At 46.1% G+C, this 21,110-nt stretch overlaps 1 protein-coding gene across 3 annotated transcripts in view; it reads left to right on the top strand.

The window, feature by feature from the left end:
* Positions 1 to 21,110, top strand: part of KCNH1 (potassium voltage-gated channel subfamily H member 1) — a 512,797-nt gene that overhangs the window by 387,125 nt on the left and 104,562 nt on the right. For all 3 annotated transcript variants that reach the window (XM_081489690.1, XM_081489691.1, XM_081489689.1), the window contains exons 8-9: positions 2,602 to 2,801; positions 9,475 to 9,727. In XM_081489690.1, the coding sequence (XP_081345816.1) occupies positions 2,602 to 2,801; positions 9,475 to 9,727 (453 nt within the window). The remainder of the gene's footprint in view (positions 1 to 2,601; positions 2,802 to 9,474; positions 9,728 to 21,110) is intronic.

Below are 21,110 nucleotides of genomic sequence, written 5' to 3'. Positions count from 1 at the left end.
ACTAGGATGGCAATAATCAAAAAGACAGGTGATAACAAGTGTTGATAAGGATATGGAGACGTGTGGAACCCGCAGACACCACTAGTGGAAATGTAAAATGGTGCAGCTACTTTGGAAGATAGTTTGGCAGTGGTTCAAAATGTTAAACATAATTACCATATGACACAGTAATTTTACTCCAAAATAATTGAGAACATGTTCAGACAAAAGCTTGCACACAAGTGTTCATAGCAGCATTATTTATCAGTAGAAAGGCCCCAATGCCTATGAACTGATGAATGGATAAATGAAATATGGAATATCCACCCCATAGAACATTAGTCAACAATAAAAAGTAATGAAGTACTGATACGTGCTACAACATGGATGAACCTTGAAAACATTATTCTGAATGAAAGAAGCTAGTTACAGGAGTCCACATATATTATTTAATTTGTATGAGATGTCCGGAATAGGCAAATCTGTAGGGACAGAAAGTAGATTTTCAGTTGCGTAGGGCTAGGGGATTAGGGAGGAAATGAGGAATGACTAATAACGGGAACAGGGTTTCCTTTGGCGAAGCATGAAAATATTCTAAACTTGTATTGTGGTAATGATTGCAGCAATGTGCTAAAAGCCATTGAACTGTACACTTTAAATGGAGGTATTGTATGGTGTTTAAAGAGAGTATATACAATACGATTCCATTTATATAAAATATTTGAAAATGCAAGCTAGCCTACAGAAAGCATCAGCAGTTTCTTGGGGACAGAAGGATCGGGGGATTATAAATGGACATGACCAAATTTTTAGGGGTGATGGATATGTTACTGTCTTGATTGTGCTCCTTGTTTCATGGGTGTATATGTGTCAGAACTCACCAAGTTGTATACTTTAATATGTACAGTTTATTGTATTTCAGTCACTCGTTTTTTTAAATAAGCCGTAGCAAAAACATACGTAATTCACTAATGTGACAAACACATTTGTTGGGCTAGCGTAGCACTAGCTCCCGGGGTTTAACGGCAAGGAAGAGCCGCGTCCAGCCTGCGGACTACCCTGTAAGGGCACAGGCGAGCAAGAATGCTATTGCAAAATGGGATGTACAAAATGAGCTCTACAGAAACACAGAGTCTCTGACTTGGGATTTTTCGGCTTTACAATGGTGCAAAATCAATATGCCTTCAGAAACTGTACTTCCAATTTTGAATTTCGATCTTTTCCTGGGCTAGCGATGTACAGTGTGATTCTCTTGTGATGCTAGGCAAGTGGCAGTGAGCTGCGGCTCCTAGTCGGCCATGCGATCATAAAAGTAAACAACCACCTTGTTCTTCACTTTCAGTACAATATTTAGTAAACTACATAAGATATTCACACTTTATTATAAAATAGACTTTGTGTTACACTGCCCAACTGTAAGCTAACATATGTGTTCTGAGCATGTCTAAGCTAATTAGGCTGAGCTATGATGTTCGGTAGGTTACATGTATAAGTGCATTTTTAACTTAAGATATTTCCAACCTATGATGGGTTTATCTGGATGTAACTGTATCACAAGTTGAGTTAGATTTGTATGCTTGGGGAGTCTCACAGTCACCCTCATGGGGAGAGACAGAGGGAAGGAGTGCTGGGGAGGCTTCCTGGAAGAGGTAGCACTTGAGCTTAGCATCCAAAGGCAGATACAGGTTACACGTGGAATGTGGGGTTTTCTGATGACATAATGGTCCTCCTCCGTGAAACTTACATAGGGGAGCAGCAGTAGCACGTAGTATGTGCTTGTTACATCTCAGAGGGGACCTGATTTTATTCTGTTCATATCAAAGCCATGCTTTTCCCCCAGGAGCCACATCACAATGAAGTGGAGTGTTGGGTTAACACATACCTCAACAATAAAACTAAGATCTAATATCCATCTGTGCTCTCGGCAGTCTTGCTATTATTAAATTATTTGTGATTCCGTTTTTAAAGTCTGTCTTTTTGCTGTGTTGTTTGCTGTGTGAGAGCCAGGACTGAGTGACACATCCCCCATCCTGTCTCCAGCAGGTAGTGTAGTTAAACAGCACAGTTTTAAAAAGATGATTTGCTGATAGGTTTGAATTTGGGTTACCCTGGAGAAGGAAATGGCAACCCACTCCAGTATTCTTGCCTGGAAAATCCCATGGATGGAGGAGCCTGGAAGGCTACAGTCCATGTGGTCACAAAGAGTTGGACACAACTGAGCGATTTCAATCCTTGCATTTGGGCCAGTACAAAGCATATAAGAACACATTTAACTGGTGGCTTCAGGTATGGCTCAAACTTTTTGTGACAAGCAGTGTACATGAAGCAGTTCAACCGTCCTGTCCCCAGCCTGCACTGCTATCTCTTTCCTGGTTCTGGCCTCAGTCATGCCAGCTCCCTTCACCCTCTCTCTGCCTCCCACACGTCTGTCCTAGTGGCCTGACATTTGGAGACTCTTTCTCTGGGTCCAATCCCTGAGTCTCCTGGGCTGAGCTTCTCCTGAGAAGGTCAGGACCGTCTGCTCTGGAGCAGGCCATTGGCCTGCTTTGGGCAAGTTTGGCATTCTTGGGTCCTATTCAGGGACCGCTCATGTGTGTTTTTTTCTCTTCCTCTTGCTGCTAGCCCTCCTCTATGCCACCATCTTTGGGAACGTGACGACCATTTTCCAACAGATGTACGCCAACACCAACAGGTACCATGAGATGCTCAACAGTGTCCGGGACTTCCTGAAGCTCTACCAGGTGCCCAAGGGACTGAGCGAGCGAGTCATGGATTATATCGTGTCCACCTGGTCCATGTCCAGGGGCATCGACACGGAGAAGGTAAGGAGGCGATGGGCTTGGGTAAACCACTCAGCCCTCAGCTTTCCCAGGGATACCTGGGCCTCACCTCAGAAGGGTGCTTCTCACACCTGGCTGTGCATCTGAACTCACCTGGGTGTTGTTTTGGAACCCCAAGTCCCACCTCCAGAAACTTTGATTGCTTGCCCATCAACCTTTCTGAAGGACCGGCAATTAAGAGAGATTATTTTACAAACTGGTAAGGCAGATTGTATCAGTATCTCCTGAAGAGGAGATGGACTAGCAGTCTGTCTAGGGCAGGATTTCCTTTACCAGCTGATGTGCTGGTAAGAATCAGGGCCCCCTAGGGTGAGATGACCAGCATTACTGATTTTCCTTTCACCTCAGGCCCCAAGATGACATATCTTTGCTGCTAGTCCACTTTCGATTCAAAGTTTCCGATTCAGATTTTTGATACATTGTTCATTGCATGAATTTTGATTTTCAGAATATTGCACTATACTATGATTTGTCTTGGGGCTTCCCTGGTGGCTCAGATGGTTAAGAATTTGCCTGTAATGCAGGTGACCCAGGTTTGATCCCTGAGTTGGGAAGATCCCCTAGAGAAGGGCATGGCAACCCACTCCAGTATTCTTGCCTCAGAAATCCCATGGACGAAGGAGCCTGGTGGACTACAGTCCATGGGGTGGCAAAGAGTCGAACACAACTGAGAGACTAACACATGATTTGTCTTGATGACTGAGTTTTTAACATCTCCTTAAATTTTGTGTGCAAGGCTCTTGCTTTACTCTAGTCTTGGCCCTGATGGGACTCCAAGGATGTGGTCATTAAAAATGGGTTTCCAGTCATCATCCTAGACCTTTGGACTCAGAATTTTGTGAGGAGGGATGAGGTGGGATAGAGATTGAAAATCTGCATTTTGAACAAGGGTCCTGTTCATTAGACAAGTCTGGGAGATACCGACCAAGGGCTTTTACTTAATAAGTAGTTGATTTGACCAGAGCATCCCTTAGGCTCTTTTCTAGACATTCTTGTGAAATGGGAATGGCAATAGATCCCTACCATTCTCCAAAAGTTGAATTATTCTAGATGCATTCCAACAAACTGAAGAAAATTTGGTGGTACTGGAAAGAACAAAGATATTTGAGAATGATCATTTATGAATGATCTCCTGTGTGATATTTCCTGTGAGCAAAGATGTAATCCTAGGTTAGTTTTTCTCTTCTTCTTAAGGCTTGGGAATGGCATTTCTCTCTTTACTCACCATTCCCTAAGTACTCAGGGAATTCTGATTCCTTCCTTTGTTAAAGTGAGGCAAACAGAATGATACTAGTGTTGAAAAATACCTTATGACATCTTTAAAGCCAAATTCAGTGTCTTGTGAGTCCGCTCTTCACACTCCTGGTGTTTCTCCATTAGAAGGGTCCCTTGAGAGCTGACAGTTTAAATGGAAAAATTTAACTAAATTTAACTGATCCCAACCTCAAAGGGGGAGGATACTTTGATTTTGTTAAATATCTGCTGTAATAATAGCAATAACAAAACCATACCACATACCAGCTACCACGTCTTAAAGTTGTATTAAGAGCAGATACTTACTGCACTTCTGCCCATGCCTGGCCCTGCCTTCCCGCTTCACAGGGGGTTCACGGCTACCCTGGAGAGGGAACTGTTCTTAGGGATGAGGCCCCAGCACCCCAGTGAACTTTATTAATTGCCCCTGGTCACAGAGTTGAGAATGGCAAAGTCTGGATTTGAACCCAGTTTTGTCTGACTTCAAAGTTTGTGCTTTTTCCTACTACTGCTTTTAAAAAAACAACTGTAACACACATACTGGAGGGAAGGACGAGTCCAGATGGAGGTGCCCTCCTCTCTCAGACGGGCAGGCGTTGGTTGGGAGGGACTTCATCTCTGGCTTTGCTCACCACTGGCCCCACCGCACCGGTTTTTCTATTCTGCTGCATCAACCAGGCCCCTGTAGGTTCTGTGGGTGCCTGGCTGCTGATGGAGCAGAAAGGAACTTTGATCGCTCAGCCCTGGGGCTCCTTTTCCCAGGGGCCAGGATGCCTTTGTAAATCTGGTTGTCTGGAAAGAAGCCCTCGCCTGCCCTCACTGCAAGGTTGGGCTGGGCGGCTGCCTCTGGGAGACAGCACTCATCAGCCCTGCTCCTCCCTTCCCTTGCCTGCTGTCTCCCTGGAGGGCTCTGGGATTTTCCCTAGGCTCTGATCCAAATGGAAGAGGAAGTATTGTGGCAGCTCAGGGCAGAGCCCAGCCCCACCTGGGGTGGCTGCTCTTCCTTGGCAGGCAACTGCTGGGGAGAGAGCCACTCCCAAGGCCCTGTCTCCCCTCTGCCGCCTCCATTCCAGAGTGGAATGGTCACTGATGACCGGGGCGTCTAGGGGATGTGTGTGCAGTGGAAGGGTGGGAGTGCTGGGCAAGTCTGACGTTAGCAGTTATTAGCTGACAACCGTGGACCTTAGACCATCATGGGTCCCTCTGAGCTGCAGTTTCCTTGTCTGTGACACATGGAAGCTGCTGCTAAGTCGCTTCAGTCGTGTCTGACTCTGTGTGACCCCATAGACGGCAGCCCACCAGGTTCCGCCGTCCCTGGGATTCTCCAGGCAAGAATACTGGAGTGGGTTGCCATTTCCTTCTACAGTGCATGAAAGGGAAAAGTGAAAGTGAAGTCGCTCAGTCATGTCCGACTCTTAGCGACCCCATGGGCTGCAGCCTACCAGGCTCCTCCGTCCATGGGATTTTCCAGGCAAGAGTACTGGAGTGGGGTGCCATTGCCTTCTCCGACATGGAAGCTAGATGACTTTTAAGGCTAAGGCCAACCTCTAAGCCCCTTTGGACTGTGACGTCCAGAACTTCAAAACCCTCCCTCAGGCTGACGTCCTGTTCTGCTGTGACGATGCCGTCAGAAATGAGAGCCCTGGGCCTTGAGCCCAGTCACATGCAGGCATCAAACCAAGACTGACACAGCAGCGCATGGAATCTTCCAAAGAATTCTATACTCAAGTTAGAACAAGAAGACTTGGGGAAAATAGAGCTTTAAGTTCACATGACTCAAGCAAGTGGAAGCCAGGAGTCCAGCTCTGCTTCATCCTGAAGTCTGTTCCCTCATCCTTGCTTTATCCATCCCGCCCCCACCACCCCTTTCCCCCCAGGGAGGCTCCATGAATCTCCATGGTGGCATCTCCTCGGGGCTTTTGATGCCTCAGAGACCAGCAAGAATTTTCTCTCCTCAAATCAAGCAGAAGGGCAGGTAACCCAGGAAGACAACAGGGTCTCAAGCTGATACCCTCCCTCAGAGAGAGGCATTCAGGAGCGCCTGCCGGTGTAGGACCAATGCAAGGACGATGGGGATGCTAGTGGCTGTGAGAGTCTGTCATTTCTCCCCTCCAGTTCCCTCAGAGCCCATGAATAAAACATTGTCTCATGCCTCTGCCGGCAAAGCTCAGCCTGAGGGAAGGGAAATATTTAAAGGTGAACTTACCTGGAGAACATATCTTAGTTTCAGACCACTGGGCACAGTTTGGACATGACAAGCAAGTGTTCCCCACTCCCTGGTGTTCTACTTGGAGAGAGAGGATCCAAATTAAATTTGCCTTTTTCCAGGAGTCTTGCTTTAATGAGTCTGAAGGAGGTGACGTACTTAACAAGCACTCTGCCTAAGTATTGGCCATCTGATTTTCCCCTGCCTCAGTCAGTCCTCCAGCCCTGCTCCCAGAGAACATGCTCACTTCCTTGGCATCCTGCCACTGCAGAGCAACACAGAGGGGACCTGTGTTTATTATATGAGTGCCTTGCTGGGGCCGCGAGGTGTCGAAAGGTGTAGATACCAGGTGCACTGGTAGATATAATTTCATTTAATCCTCATAGTGAAAGTAAAAGTCACTCAGTTGTGTCTGACTCTTTGCAACCCCATGGACCATACAGTCCGTGGGATTCTCCAGGTCAGAATACTGGAGTGGGTAGCCAGTCCCTTCTCCAGGGAATCTTCTCAGCCCAGGGATCAAACCCAGGTCTCCCGCATTGTGAGTGGATTCTTTACCAACTGAGCTATGAGGGAAGCCCTTAATCCTTATAAGGCAATCATGAAAGTGAAAGTAGTAGTCACTCAGTCATGTCTGACTCTTTAAGACCCCAAGGACTGTAGCCCACCAGACTCCTCTGTCCATGGAATTCTCCAGGCAAGAATACTGGAATGGGTTGCCATTCCGTTTTCCAGGGGATCCTCCTGACTCAGGGGTCGAACCCAGGTCTCCTGCATTGCAGACAGATTCTGTACCACCTGAGCCACCAGGGAAACCCAACGTTAGCAGTGTGCCTTTTTTTTTTTTTTTTTGACAGCAGAAACAACTCAGGGAGCCCAGCCTAGCTCTCTGTGATGATCTAGAGGTGTGGGTTCGGGGGAGGGGAGGGAGGCTCTATAGGGAGGGGAATGTACATATAATTAGGCTCATTTGCATTGTTGTACAGCAGAAACTGGCTTCCCTGGTGGGCTGGTGGTCAAGAACCAGTCTGCCAATGCAGGAGACATAAGAGATGTGGGTTTGATCCCTGGGTTGGGAAAATCCCCTGGAGGGAGGGTATGGCAACCCACTCCAGTATTCTGGCCTGGAGAATCCCATGGACAGAGGAGCCTGGCGGGCTACAGTCCATGGGGTCACAAAGAGTCGGACGGGACTGAAGCGACTTAACACACACACGCAGCAGAAACTAACTCAACACTGTAAAGCAATTTTCCTCCAGTTAAAAAATAAATTAAAAAAAAAAAAGGAAAAAAAGAAACGGAAGTGTAGAGCAGTGAAGTTGCTTGGAGAGGAAGGAACTGAGATTCCAACTGTTGGACCCCCTCTTTCCAATGCAGAGCTCAGGGCCAGGCAGAGGGGGTGGATGGAGCAGAGCTGTCCTGGGCAAGGTGAGATATGAGTTGGGTTTGAAAGAGGCTGCGGGACTTCCAGATATGGAGGTGAGCACCACATGCGCAGGCAGATGGTTTGTGCTGAGGTGGAGAAACAAGGGTGGGGAAGTAACCAGCACCGCCAGGAAATGTCTTCACTGAGCACATTTGATTTTATGCCCCAAGTTTTGTTCACAGGCTAGGACGGGAGAAAGGATTATTTTAGGAACACTTTTGCTTTCTCTGGAAAAGTCTGCTTGGAGGTGTCCTCTTGTGTTATTTCACGCTTGCTATGTAAGGGGGCCACGAATGGTTTCTTGCAAAAACAGTCCAGAGAAATATTTCTCCCCATAGGAAAGACTGAGAAATTTTTATTTCTTTGGGAGGTGAGACCCACATGGCTTCTTACAGTTCCCAGTTTGCCTTGAGTTCTTTGAGAGCCAAAGTACAAGCCCTTTTGTTTTGGGTAGGTGTATCATAGGAAGTGCTTTGTATCTAAACTGGGCTCTGGAGTGAGACTGCCTAGTCAGAGAGTCCAGCTCTGCCATTTCCTGGTTGTGCAACTTTGGACAAGTTATTGATCATCCCCGTGCCTCAGTTTCCTCATCTGTAAAATGGTACCATAATAGCACTTACACCAGAGAGTTTATGTGAGGATTCAATTAGCTGGTGGACATAGAACTTGAAAACGTAAAATCGCACCTCTCCTGACTTTCCCTCTGCTGTCCTTCTCCATCGCTCTCCTCAGCTGTCCTTCTCCATCGCTCTCCTCAGCACTTACTGCTGAATTTTACTCATTTTGCTTTTTATTTGTCCCCTCCCACTAGTAAGTCACATAAAGGCAGGGCGTTCTGTTCATTGCCTACATCCTCAGAGCCTGGAATGATCCCTGGCATACACTAAGGTGTTCAGTAGCTAAGTATGAAATGAACGAATGACTCCAAAGTGCTTAGCAATGCCTGGCATGTAGGAAGTACTCAGTAAACATCACTTCATATCTCTCTTCGAATCAATCCACCTTCAGTCCGTCAGCAGACCGTGTCAGCTATATCTCTAAAATATGTTTGGGATTTGATTACTTCTCCCTGGCTCCCCTGGCAACCTCCAAGTCTGAGTCCCCTCCCTACTCCCCGCTCCCCAGAGGCCTGCAGGAGTGGGCTTAACCCAACTCCTGGGCTCCACTCCTGCCATCCGACAGTCAGGGCCCGCTAATTCCACTCTGGAGCTGCAACGATCCTCTTAAAATATAGAGGATCCCCGTCCCTCCCCTGCTCAGAGTCTCCCAATGTGTCCCCATCCCACTCAGAATCAAAATCAAGGTCTTTTCATAATGTAAGTCTCCACATCCTCTCAAGCTTGTCATCCTCCTGAAAACCCCTCTCCCACCCCTAGCCTTCCCCTCATTCACACGGGCTGTTGCTCAGGTCCTCTCACAGCCTTTGCGACTCTGCTGGAACGTCCTTTCATAGGGCTCCCTCTGACACGTTATGCAGATGTCACCGTATTTGTCACCTCCTCAGGGAAGCCTTCCTGGATTTCCTTGTCAAAAGGGTCTCACACACTCCCAGCCCCTTGACTCTCAAGTCCCTGGCCTGAGCAGTTAGCACAGATCTGGGGGCCCCTGCCTGTCTCTCCCACAGGGACTGTGGCTGTCTTGTCCACTGGTGCCTTGAAGAGTGTGGTCTAGTCCAGTGGGTGTCGCTTCGCCCCCTGGGGAGCTGAGAGAGCAGCGAGCTGGAGGCCACAGCAAGGATCCTGACGCTTTTTCTCTCTGTGTTTGGCCAGGTCCTGCAGATCTGCCCCAAGGACATGAGAGCGGACATCTGCGTGCACCTGAACCGCAAGGTGTTCAAGGAGCACCCAGCCTTCCGGCTGGCCAGTGATGGCTGCCTGCGGGCGCTGGCCATGGAGTTCCAGACGGTGCACTGCGCCCCCGGGGACCTCATCTACCACGCGGGGGAGAGCGTCGACAGCCTGTGCTTCGTGGTCTCGGGCTCCCTGGAGGTGATCCAGGATGATGAAGTGGTGGCCATTCTAGGTAGGTACCGCCTTTGCTGGGCCTGGCTTGGCTGGTGCCCGGCTTGGCTTCGCTGCCACCTTCAAGCAGAGATGGCTTTACAGGGCTGACCCAGTGGTTAGCATCCAGGCATCTATCCAAAAAACACATGATGTCTGAGTGCCTGTCTTGTGTCAGGCGATGTTTGAAGCACTCAGGATCCTTCAATGACAAAAATGGATTTTTTTGTCCTCCAGGAGCTCTGCTGGGGGAGGTGAACAATAAGCAGACATTTGAATATAGTGGCAGGGACACCTGCCCAGGATTCAAGTATTGGGAGTGACTTCCTGGAAGAAAGGACACCTAAGTTGAAACCTAAAAAATTGAGCATGAGTTAGCACAGAAAAGAGAAGGGACACAGGAGTATTCTAAGCAGAAGGGAAGGCATGTGTGAAATCACTGCAGAGAGAGAGAGCAGGCATGATTCATTTGTACAATTGTCAGTACTCAGTATGGCTTGGAACACACACAGCAAGGAGAGGCGTTGTGAGAGGTGAGGTCAGGAAGGGAGCTGAGCTCTAGGCAGATTGTGGCAGGCTCTGGAAGCCAGATTAAGGACTGGGATGTTATATTGAGGAGCCAGTGAAGGGCTTCAAGCAAGGGAGAGGCATGGTCCGATCTGCACTTTAGAAAGATGACCGTAGTTGCCGAGTTAATTGAAGAGGGAAGGCGGGGGTTAGAGAGATGAGGCTGGAGACTTGTTATCTAGGGGCAAACTGGTGGTGCCCTGAACTGTTATTTGTGCTGGGCAGATGCAGAGGAGCAAGTGGAGTTGACATATTTAAGAAATAGAATCAGCAGCACCTGATGGTGGAATGGCTGTGGGGAGAAGAAAGTCAATGAATGGGGACTGCAGGATCTGTTGGGGAGCCGGTGTGCCATGCACTGTGATGGGGAGTGTGGAGGGGAGCAGGGACATGGGAGAACACGTGGGTATTTGGTACTTGAGCATCCGTGGCCTTGGAGAGATTCATCCGGTTGCCGGTGGCAGCTGCAGAACACCTCTTTAGTGGAGGCATGTTTACCTCACCGAGGGGGCAAGCCGTCATAATAATATCCATCATTTATGGTCATCTATTCTGCACCAGGTATTTCACATACAGATTCTCAGTTCATCTTTACAGTAACCCTATAAAGTGATTTTATTATCACCATTGTGTAGAAGAGACAATGAAAGCTCAGAGAGGTTAGGGAAGTTTCCTAGGACCTCAGGGTTGATGAGGCCCATGGAGTCAGCATCTTGGAATGCCTCAGACTCTAGAACCTCGGCTCTGACCCATTGAGCAATACTGCAGTCCTAATGATAACATATGTAGTTTGCTGGCTCATTCAGTTTGGCAGACACTGCTACACATTGTGGGCTTTTTTTTTTTTTTTTTTAATCTTTGGGTGTGCTTTCTTAGGAAACTGAGACAGGGAGAGATTGTTACACTGAATTAGAGTTGATATTCAAACTAAGTATCCAGACATAGATGTATTTTTTGTTAAAGCCTGAACTTTGTTTCTGCTTGATTTGGAGTATATGATATCCAGCCTCTTTTCTCCCCTGACTCTGAGCCGACTTGCCCTCTTGATTACATTCCACTCAGGGTAACCCAAAGATGCTCGGTATTCCTTTAGCATACGCTGGCAGATGGTGGGAGGGAGACTGAGACAGAGATTCAGCAGGGGATGGAGGCTGAAACTTGGTTCAAGTAAGTCTTGGATTCCTAGTACCCACTGGACTCTGCAGAGGTGTTTTGTCCCTTACCTTCCTCATCCACAGAGATGTCAGATGTGATTGTGCATAAGGAATAGCACACTCAAAGGGTTAAACCATCGCTTTAGTGTTGCTGCAGGGAAGACATTTATCTCTACCTTTAATACTAATCAGTGTCCCCAGGAAAGAGGACTTTCCTTCAGTGGTAACACTCTGGACACTTGCTGGATGAGAAGAAGGGTGACTAGCAACTAGTGGGCTCTCCCTTGAATTTGAATTTGAATTGATCATTTGGTGTAGGGTGTCTTTCACCCATTTCCCTCCCTGATAACTTCCCATATGCCTTTCCAAGGAGTGTAGCCTCAGACCAGTACCACCCCTCTTATATACTCATACTCAGGGCTTCCTTATCAACCCACACCCACACCCCGAGCTAAATCGCTGCACTATTAGGGGTTGGATTTGGCCACCTAGGCATGGAAGTAGGAAGAGCTGCAGAGGGTGAGGAAGGCAAATGATTACTTCCCAGCTCCATCTCATTTCCCCTCAGCCTGGGCCTCTCGTGGGGAAGCAACCAGAGCTTGGGCTTCCCAGATGGCACAGTGGTAAAGAATCTACCTGCCAATGCAGGAGACATAAGAGACATGGATTCAATCCCCGGGTTGGGAAGATCCCCTGGAGTGGGAAATAGCAACCCACTCCAGTATTCTTGCCTGCAGAATCCCATGGACAGAGGAGCCTGGTGGGCTACAGTCCATAAGGCTGCAAAAAGTCGGACACAGCTGAGCATACACACACAGCCAGATCTTGGTTCATTGTGGATTTCCTTGGTCAACTGACTGCTTCTCCAAGTCCAGCCCTCTGCCTTGGGCCCTCCTGGGCATCCTGCCAGCTCCAACTAGCAATGTGGACAGGACCTGAAATAGCTCAGCAGCTTCAGATTCAACGTGGTTGTTGCTGTCAGGCTGTGCAGACTGGAAAAAGCAGGTATCTTCAGAAGCCAGACTGAGTCCAAAGAGCAGGTCCTAGCTTGACCTCCTAAAGAGTCTTTGACATTTCAAGACGCTCTTACTCTATAAAAGGATGGCACAAGTCCTTTGCGTGAACTCAGCCTCTGGGCCGAGAGATACAAGAGTCCAAGCAGTTTTCTCCTTGGAAACTGCAGAGTTTTGTTATTGTTGTTTTTCTCAAATTAGAATATCTTATGCTCTATGGACTGAAATCAGTTTGTTCTTGCGAACAGGGTTTGGCATCCAGTAGATATTAGAAATAGAGCTTTATGGTCCTTCGATGCCTTTCACTTCGGTCCACCTGAAATTTGCTGAGTCAACTGTCATAGAGGTGGGGAGGAAGCAGTGGACCAAATGTGAGTCCAGCCTTCAAGGAGCCTCTGCACATGGTGGAGACGGAGGTTGTTAAAAAGGCACCAATCATACTGTTTGGTAACTGTTACCATAGAGAGAATACAGGTGCTTCTTGGAGGATATGGGACATGTAACTATTGAGAAACTACTGTGTAACCAGTGCTCCAATGAGAATAGCCAAGGAATCCTTAGTTACCATAAAGCAGGAGGCTTTCAGAGAAAACCCAGAACTCATCCATCTCATTCCTCTGGTCTCTGGCCTCTTGTTATCAGTTCTTTCATTTACACTCTGCTAATTTGCTTCCTGTTCTGATATTCCACCCCCATTCTCTGTTTAATTTTAGCACAGACTCCAAGAACAAGGAAAAGAGTCAGGACTCGTTACTGAATGTATTTAGTGTGTGTTAAAAATAAAACCCTTTCTAATAAAAGTTTTCTAGAAGAGTGTTTTTCAAGCTTTCTTGACTGCAACTCAATGTATATTGTATTGTGAACTGATGTACCCATGTGTACATACACAATTATACATAAACCCAGTACTTAATCCTGCTATGTGAAATGCAACCTCGTATTTTCTACTAGATTCTGTTCTCTCATTTAGAAAGAAATTGACGGTCATGACCCACTCAATTGCTGTCTTGGCCTGCTCTCAACCTGCAGTTTAAAAACATGGTCCTACAGACATAGACAGCATCTCTCTCGGATTGAAAACCATGCTGTTCCCCAAGGACAGAGAATATACTAGATGATCTCTTGTGTTCTCCTTTCCCTGTGAAGTTCTCTGCCTGATTTTTGAGATGATATCCTCCTAATCTCCTTTTGGAACTCTCTTAGAAATCACTTCATGGCTTCTCCAATTTAGTTTCTTGGCTCTTTGAAATAAATTCAAGTCTTTAGCCTGTGTGTTTTATTCATTAGATTTTTAAAGTAATCTTCTTCTAAGTTTTTCATAGATACCAGAATAGTAAGTACTCATGTCGTCCCTGCCCAAGTGGCACTCTTAGCATCTGCAAGTAAGTTGTTATCTCAGTTTTGTGTTTTTTGACCAAAATAAGTGAATGATGAGCTTTCATTAGGGCTAAGCTTGAGTGTGATCCATCTCTCTGTTTCCATCTTATATGTGCAATACTAAAATGTTTCTGTTTCACTGTGACTTAGCATCTCTGTAGTAACTTGTATGGGGTTTGCATTTTAGTACTTAATTTATATTTTAGTCATGGATCATCTCATGTCTTCCCTTTTTGTTGTGTTTTGGTTCATCGTATCGGGCAAGACACACATCTTGGCTGCCAGGCTACACTGAGTAGTGGAAAGAGCCCTGACGTGGAACTGGAGATTTAACTGTAGCCCTGGTTCTGCACTAACTCCCTGTAGGAGCTGCCACCAAGTGGTTGAGTCGCAAGGCCTCCTGTGGTCTGCTAAGTCCATCACACCGCATCAACTGCACGTTTACTCCTCTGTCACCTGTGAGCTGAGTCCTCTGGTTTTAGACATCTGGCATGGCCCAGCACGTGGCAGGCACTGGGGGCTGTTTGCTGAACTGAGCTGAACTGATTTGAAAGGCAGGACTGTGAAGGGCCCTATGGTCCAGAATAAGGGTCCGGACTTTATCTTGGAGGGATAAGGGGCCCACAGAGGGTTTTAAACATGGGAGAGATGTGAAGATTTGGTTTCCACAAGTACAGAGACAGGGAGCCTAGTCAGGAGGCTCAGGTGGGAAATCACGAGGACCTGAGTAAGGTGATGGAAAGGAGATGGGGAAGAAGTGCCAGAAAGAACAGGAGGGGGAGGACCTCCAGGAGATGGGAGGTGAGGAGAGAGAATAGTTTCCAGCAGCAACTGGACAAGCAACAGAGTCAGAGGGGGCGAGGGAGGAAAGGTGATGCATTTATTCTGTTGAGTCCAGTGTCTTTTGAATAGATCTAGATGTGACTCTCAACTAGAGGAGGCACTTCTGACTTGGGGATGGGCCAGACTCTGCCTAAGAAAGGAAGCAGCCAAGGGGGAGGTTGATGGGCAGGCCCTGGCTCATGCAGCACAGATAGTCTGGGTGAACCTTCTCCTTGCAGTTCTGTCATTATTGAACTAGGATTGACATGGACATTCTCCTTAAATGGATGCATAAAGTTGTGAATGCTTGTTCACAGGTGAAATCTTCTTTTTCTTTTTTCTTAATAAAATACTCCCTTCTCACAGTTCCTAATTTGGAAGGTACTTTCATCTTTGCTTAGAGAGAGTTAGTTTCTTTGGGTCCATTGACCTTGGACGGACATTAGTGAAGCATGTATTTATTTAGCAGCTATCACAGCCTAACTTGGTGTTGGTCTGTTTGGGATGGGTGGGGGTGTAGAGAAAAGTCCTTATCGTGGATAAATGTTCTATTCCATTTGGGAAGAAGAACGCATGAGTAGTGACAAGTGACACAGTACTTCTTTCTTAGACTTCCTTGTGTGAACAGGGAAATGTTTATGGAAGAGATAGAAACTGATTTGAGCTTGGAAGGTCCCTCAAGAGTCTTGACGGTCATTAGAGGTAGGACCCCTGTGGCATATTCAGGGACCAGTGTGAGTAGACAGAGAAGACATTCCGTGTGGGGCAGAGGTTCTCTACTTTAGTGAGCGGACGTCTCAGCTGGAAAGCTTGACCGCAATGCAGATCCCTGGGCCCTCCCTGCGGATTCTGATTCTGCAGCTCCAGGGTGGAGCCTCGGCATCTACATTGTTAACAATCCCCCCGCCACTTCCATGGAGTGGTTCCGTGTCATGTGTGGCAGACAGAGGACTGTACTTGAGAAGCATCGCTGTAGGCAGTCAGTACTTGATATTCTTTCTTTGTGGAATGGGCTGAAGAGATGAACATGGGGAAGATGCGAAGGCGGGGAAGCACCAGAGAGGAGATCTTTGATTACATTATCTGAAACCACATGAAACTGCTGAAACTGCTGATTTTCGACTATTTCTGACCTGCCCAAATGATGGTGTAAGCTTACTCATGATCTGTGTACAAGGAGGTGAAGGCTGAGCCTAAGGTGATGGCTTTTTGAAGGTGGAGTTGGGATTTGGACATGTGAGGGAGGGTATCACAGATGGAGAGAACCGAGTGAGAACGGCCAGCGAATGGAGAGTGTAGGGTGATCTGTAACCAGGAGACCAGCACTTGCCCTGGACCTGAGAGGCCGCAGTGGGACGTGGGCTGGAGAGGCGGGGGTGGGCTTGCCTGTTGATGTTTCTAAATGTGAGTCTGAGGGACTAGGCAGTGGGAAACCGCCAAGGGTGGTGAGTCAAGTGTGATACCATTAAAGCTGTGATTTGCGAAAATTAATGAATTTGACATAGAGACAAGGAGGTTATTCAGTGACTTATGGCTTGTAGTATGGATGAAGTGTGTTAAGGTGTGGGCAGGAGAAACTGAGACAGGATTTGGGCTGCCTAATAAAACATGGACATCCAGTTAAATTTGAATTTCATATAAACAAAGAATAATTTTTAGCTTAAATATTTCCTAAATATTGAATGGGCCCTATATATATATATATATATATATATATATATGTATATATATATATATATATATATGCTAAAAATGTATCCATTTATCTGAAATTCAGATTTAACTGGGTATCCTGTATTTGCTGAATTTGGCATGTGAGGGACAGGTGGCTGAGACCTTCTGGGAGGAGAGACTGAAGGGCCGTAAATGACAGGATGTGGGGAGCAGATGCGGGAGGTGGGAGACGTGACTGATGTCCAGGTGGGTGGGAAGATGGAGGCACCAGCAACAGAAGTAGCCAATCAGGGGGAAGAGGTGGTGCGAGGGAAGGTGATGAGCTTGGTTTTGACTTGTTGCATTTTGAGGGCAGTTGGGTATCCAAGTGGAGTGTTCCACAGTTATTCAGAAAGGCGCGTCTGGAACTGGGGAAAGAAGCCAGGGCTCAAGACAGATTTAGGATTCAGAGGAAGGAATAGGAAATCAAGGGGGAAATAGGTGCAGAGGGAATATATGGATGTTTATCTGAATGACCAAGTATTTCACAGCATTTTAAAAAAATGAGAGTGTAGTCATTCAAAATGCTCACAAGGAATTTTAAATGATATTAGAAGCTCCTATGATAAGTAAAGTAATAAAATACACTTTTTTAATGTAATGTGACTTCAGCTATGTGGGAAGAAACATTCATAGATAAAAGTCCACCAACAGCTTCATCACCACGTTATAGTTGATGACTTTGGTTTTGAGGTGCCGGGGGATTTCATTTTCTTTTTTATATTTGTCTTTCAAGTCTTCTTTAAAAGAACGTATGTTACTTTCAAAATCAGGAAAATTTAAAAAAAATTTTTAAGTTGATCTTGAGAAAGCATTGCTCCAAGTTTTACATATCCTTCTGGTTATTAGGATACAATCTGAAAAAATAGCATTTTATTTTTCAAAAGAAATCATGACAGCATTTCTTTTGTTATCTCCTGATCCAATCAGAAAAAAATAGCATTAATCTTAGTAAGTCCTCCCAGCCCCTCCTTCAAACAGTTCTTGGAAAACAGAATGACTAGACAATGAAGGTAGACTGGCTTATCTAACAAAAGTTGAAATAACTTAGTGTAAATCCTAGCTGTTAACAGAGACAGAGAAGCTAAATCCTTTAGAGACGTTTCCCGAGATCCTTCTGAGGGGTTGAGGGGAGACCCGCCCCCCCACTTCCTGCACCGCAGTCTTCTGCAATGTTCCTCCACGTTCCCCCGGGAGCTTGCTAAGTGGCTGCGTGACCACTGCTGCTGTGAACCATATAATAATACCTCTTGCTCGTGCTCAGCACAAGGGAGGAATCTTTGTTTAAGTGTCTCTCTAAACACTTCAACCAACATTAATATTCATATAGCTGTTCCATCAGCCTAAGCAATTATATTAAATCCGCACTCCTAGCCAGGAGCCATAGCGTGAACAGAACTTCAGAAATGCAGAACCATTTGTATCTGGTAATGAATGCATTCAGTGAGGATGCGGATGACGACCAGGTTCTTGCTCCTAGTGCTGTTTTTGCTTAAGCGATTTAAAAGATTGGTTTGTAGTCCCTGTAGTCCCAGTGAAGACATTGGTAGTTAGGAGAGTTAACAAGCTTTCTAAAGGAAATTCTCATAACTGTGGAACACAGACAGAGAGGATTGGTTAAAAAAATTTATGGTGAATCAAGGGCAGTTGTTATGATGATGATAAAAGAAGTTTTATTGCAATGCAAAATGTTTCAAATATAATGTTAACTGTTGGGGGGGTGCGGAAAAACAGAATATGTAAGTATATATGCAGTAACCTTAACTTACACAAAAGTGCATGTTGAGTGGAAGAAAGATGGAACATGTACCAACATGTCAACTGAAGCTTTCTGCCTACTTTTCTATTGGCCAAAAGCATAGAGCCCATATTTTCTATTTTTCAATATATTTCAATTATTTTCTACAATGCATACATATTGTATAAACAAAAGGAGGAAAATCAAGTCAATTTTGAATTGTTGTCTGTAGCAATCTTAGAAAATCACCACCTGCTTTCAGTGGAAGATTTGTGATCTGTTTACTTAGTGGAGAGACATTCGGCTAATTTAATCTTATATAATTGCAGTTGTGAAGAACAGAAGAACTGTCATGATGTTTCCAAGCCACTGGTTTAATGTAACCGTTTATGTGTGGCGCCCCCATTCAAGAGAGTGATGCCAATGTTTGCTAAAACTAAGTAGAGTCTCCACCAGGAAGGCTGGTGACCCATATTTGGATGAGATTTTAATTCCTTTACGGAGAGCAGTTGTATCATAGGATAATTTCTAACATCCATCATTTTTATTTCTTCTTTTTAGATCTGTCCATAAATTTTCAGCTCAGCATTAAGCTGGATCAGAGTGAATTATGGGTGTGTTGCTGAGCAGGTCAGCAAATTCCTTCTAGAGTCAGGCTGACAACATCGCCACCTGAGGACACTTGGACTGGGGACCAGTCCTGTCCTCAAAGTCATCCATCCTAAGGCGTTCTCAGTCTTTCAGATCCTGGCCCACTGTATATTATTCCACTCAAACCCATCTTTTCATATATTGATTTGTAACCAGCTGTAGTGCTTAAGTCTCACCAGGAAAACAGACAAGTGAATATGCAGTTGCACTTCTGTTACTTAATAGAATGCCAAGAGTTATAATGGGACAAAGAACAGGATGCTATGGGAGCTTATAAGACAGGCATCTAATTCAGCCCAGCCGGGAGAAATCAAGGAAGTCTTCCTAACAGAGGTGGCATCTGAACTGAGACTTTCGTGATAAACTGAATTCCACTAGGTGGAGCGGGGAAGTGGGTAGGGAACCAGGATAGGAGATTTAAGAGAGAGTGTTCCCTGGCAGAAGGGCAGCATCCACAAAGACTTTAAAGGAGAAGAGCGACACAATCGCATCTGTGTTTAGAAAGATCATCCTGGTTTCTGTGAAGAGAATGGAGAGCAGGCAAGGAGGCTGGTGAGGAGGATGCTGAGAGATGAGAGAGGCCTGAACCGACTTCACAGGATGGAGAAAAGTAAACAGATCCAAGAGATACATGATAGACTAAAATGGTCAGAGCTCGATCATTTATTGAATATGGAGGCAAGAGGGTGCAGTCTGGAAGGACTTGGACCACACTCACAGGGAGGGGACGCTGGAGGACGCGCAGATCTCTCTGGGAGCAGGACCGGTTCCAGTTTTGGGTCTGTGGGTTTGAGCTAACTTCAAGTGTCCAATGGGAGATGCTGGTCTCAGATGAGAGACCAAAACTTGAGGTATAAACTTGGGGATCACTGTGATCCTGATGGCAACTGAAGCCAGAGGAGAGGCTGAGAAAACTTGGCGAGAGAGGGGAAGGTAAGAAGCAATAAGGTCTCAAGCAGAGCCCCAAAGGACACCATTTCATATGGGTCACAGGTAGGAGCCTGAAGTGGACCAGCTGCAGACAGCGAGAGACCAGGGGAGTGGGATGTCACTGAAGTCAAGGAGGGGCAGGAAAGGGCATTTTCAAGTGCTTCAGAACCACATTTCTGTTGACAAGCAGATGCTGTGGATGATAAAGATGCACCAATAGTCTATGGCCCGCTGAGGAACAATGCTGCCAGTTAAGCTGTGACAGATCATTGATTGTAAAATCTGTTCTGATTTCAGAGATAAAGCATGCCAAACAACTTAAATGTATCTTAGAATCAAAGAGCTTTAATATGTTGAGGACTGAAAAATATCTTTTAGGCTGTTATCAGGGGAAGTTATTGACTACTGTGAGTAGTGTTGAGTGTAAGGTCAGAAGCAAGATTAGAGGAGCTTGAGAAATGAAGAGAGGTGGGTGTTGGTTCAGGGGTGCTTCATAATTTGTATTCATCTCTCCCGAAGTTATGAACCGAGAGAGAGACAATACGTATGATCGGTACCAGTCAAAATATCACCTTTCACTTTTGTGATAAAGCTGATATTGGAGAATATGCATTATATTTGCATCCAAGAAGGCTTCCCAATATTCAGTCCCAGGATTAGACCCACCCTTGTGTTGCTGACCAGCACAAGCCTACACTTGTGAGGCTCTGTCCTGTAGCTCTGTTCTGGTGGCAGAAGGGACCACCAGAGAGACAAGAGAGGATAAGCATCCAGCAGGCAGATCCCGAGGACAGAGGAGGGGCTGGCCTGCACACGTGCCGGATTTCCTCCCAGACTCATCAATCAGATGAGGGGGCGACAGAAGCCAGGAGTGTGGTGCCCCTGGAGCTCCCTTCCAGGAAGGAACCATCAGGAATAGGGACAAATCATTCCCCTTCAACAGTGAGAACGTGGAGACAGTGTAGATAACACCACCAAGAAACTGAGCCATTACAGAAAGGAGAGCAGAGCCCAAACCAACTCTCTTCATTCCTGATCATCCAGTTTTTCCCCCTGCTGTTTGAGGGGATTATCCATCTCTTTCATGTGTCTAAATTCTCTTGCCTCACTGTCGAAAGCCAGCTCCATTCTCTTTTTCTCCGTGAAATCTCAGTAGTTCTGCCTAGATTTGTTGTTGTTCAGTTGCTCAGCCATGTCTAACTCCTTTTGACCCCATGTACTGCAGCATGCCAGGCTTCCCTGTCCTTCACTGTCTCCTGGAGTTTGCTCAAATTCATGTCTGTTGAGTCGGTGATGCCATCCAACCATCTCACCCTCTGTCACCCCCTTTTTCTCCTGCTCTCAATCTTTCCCAGCATCAGGGTCTTTTCCAATGAGTTGGCTCTTTCCAAAGTATTGGAGTTTCAGCTTCAGCATCAGTCCTTCCAGTGAATATTCCAG

This window comes from Giraffa tippelskirchi, chromosome 5 (assembly GCF_054371585.1).
Source record: "Giraffa tippelskirchi isolate mGirTip1 chromosome 5, T2T-mGirTip1v1.2.pri, whole genome shotgun sequence".
In the NCBI taxonomy this organism is placed as follows: Eukaryota; Metazoa; Chordata; class Mammalia; order Artiodactyla; family Giraffidae; genus Giraffa; species Giraffa tippelskirchi.
Note: the sequence above shows the minus strand (reverse complement) of the source record. Positions and strands in the feature narration are given on the sequence as shown.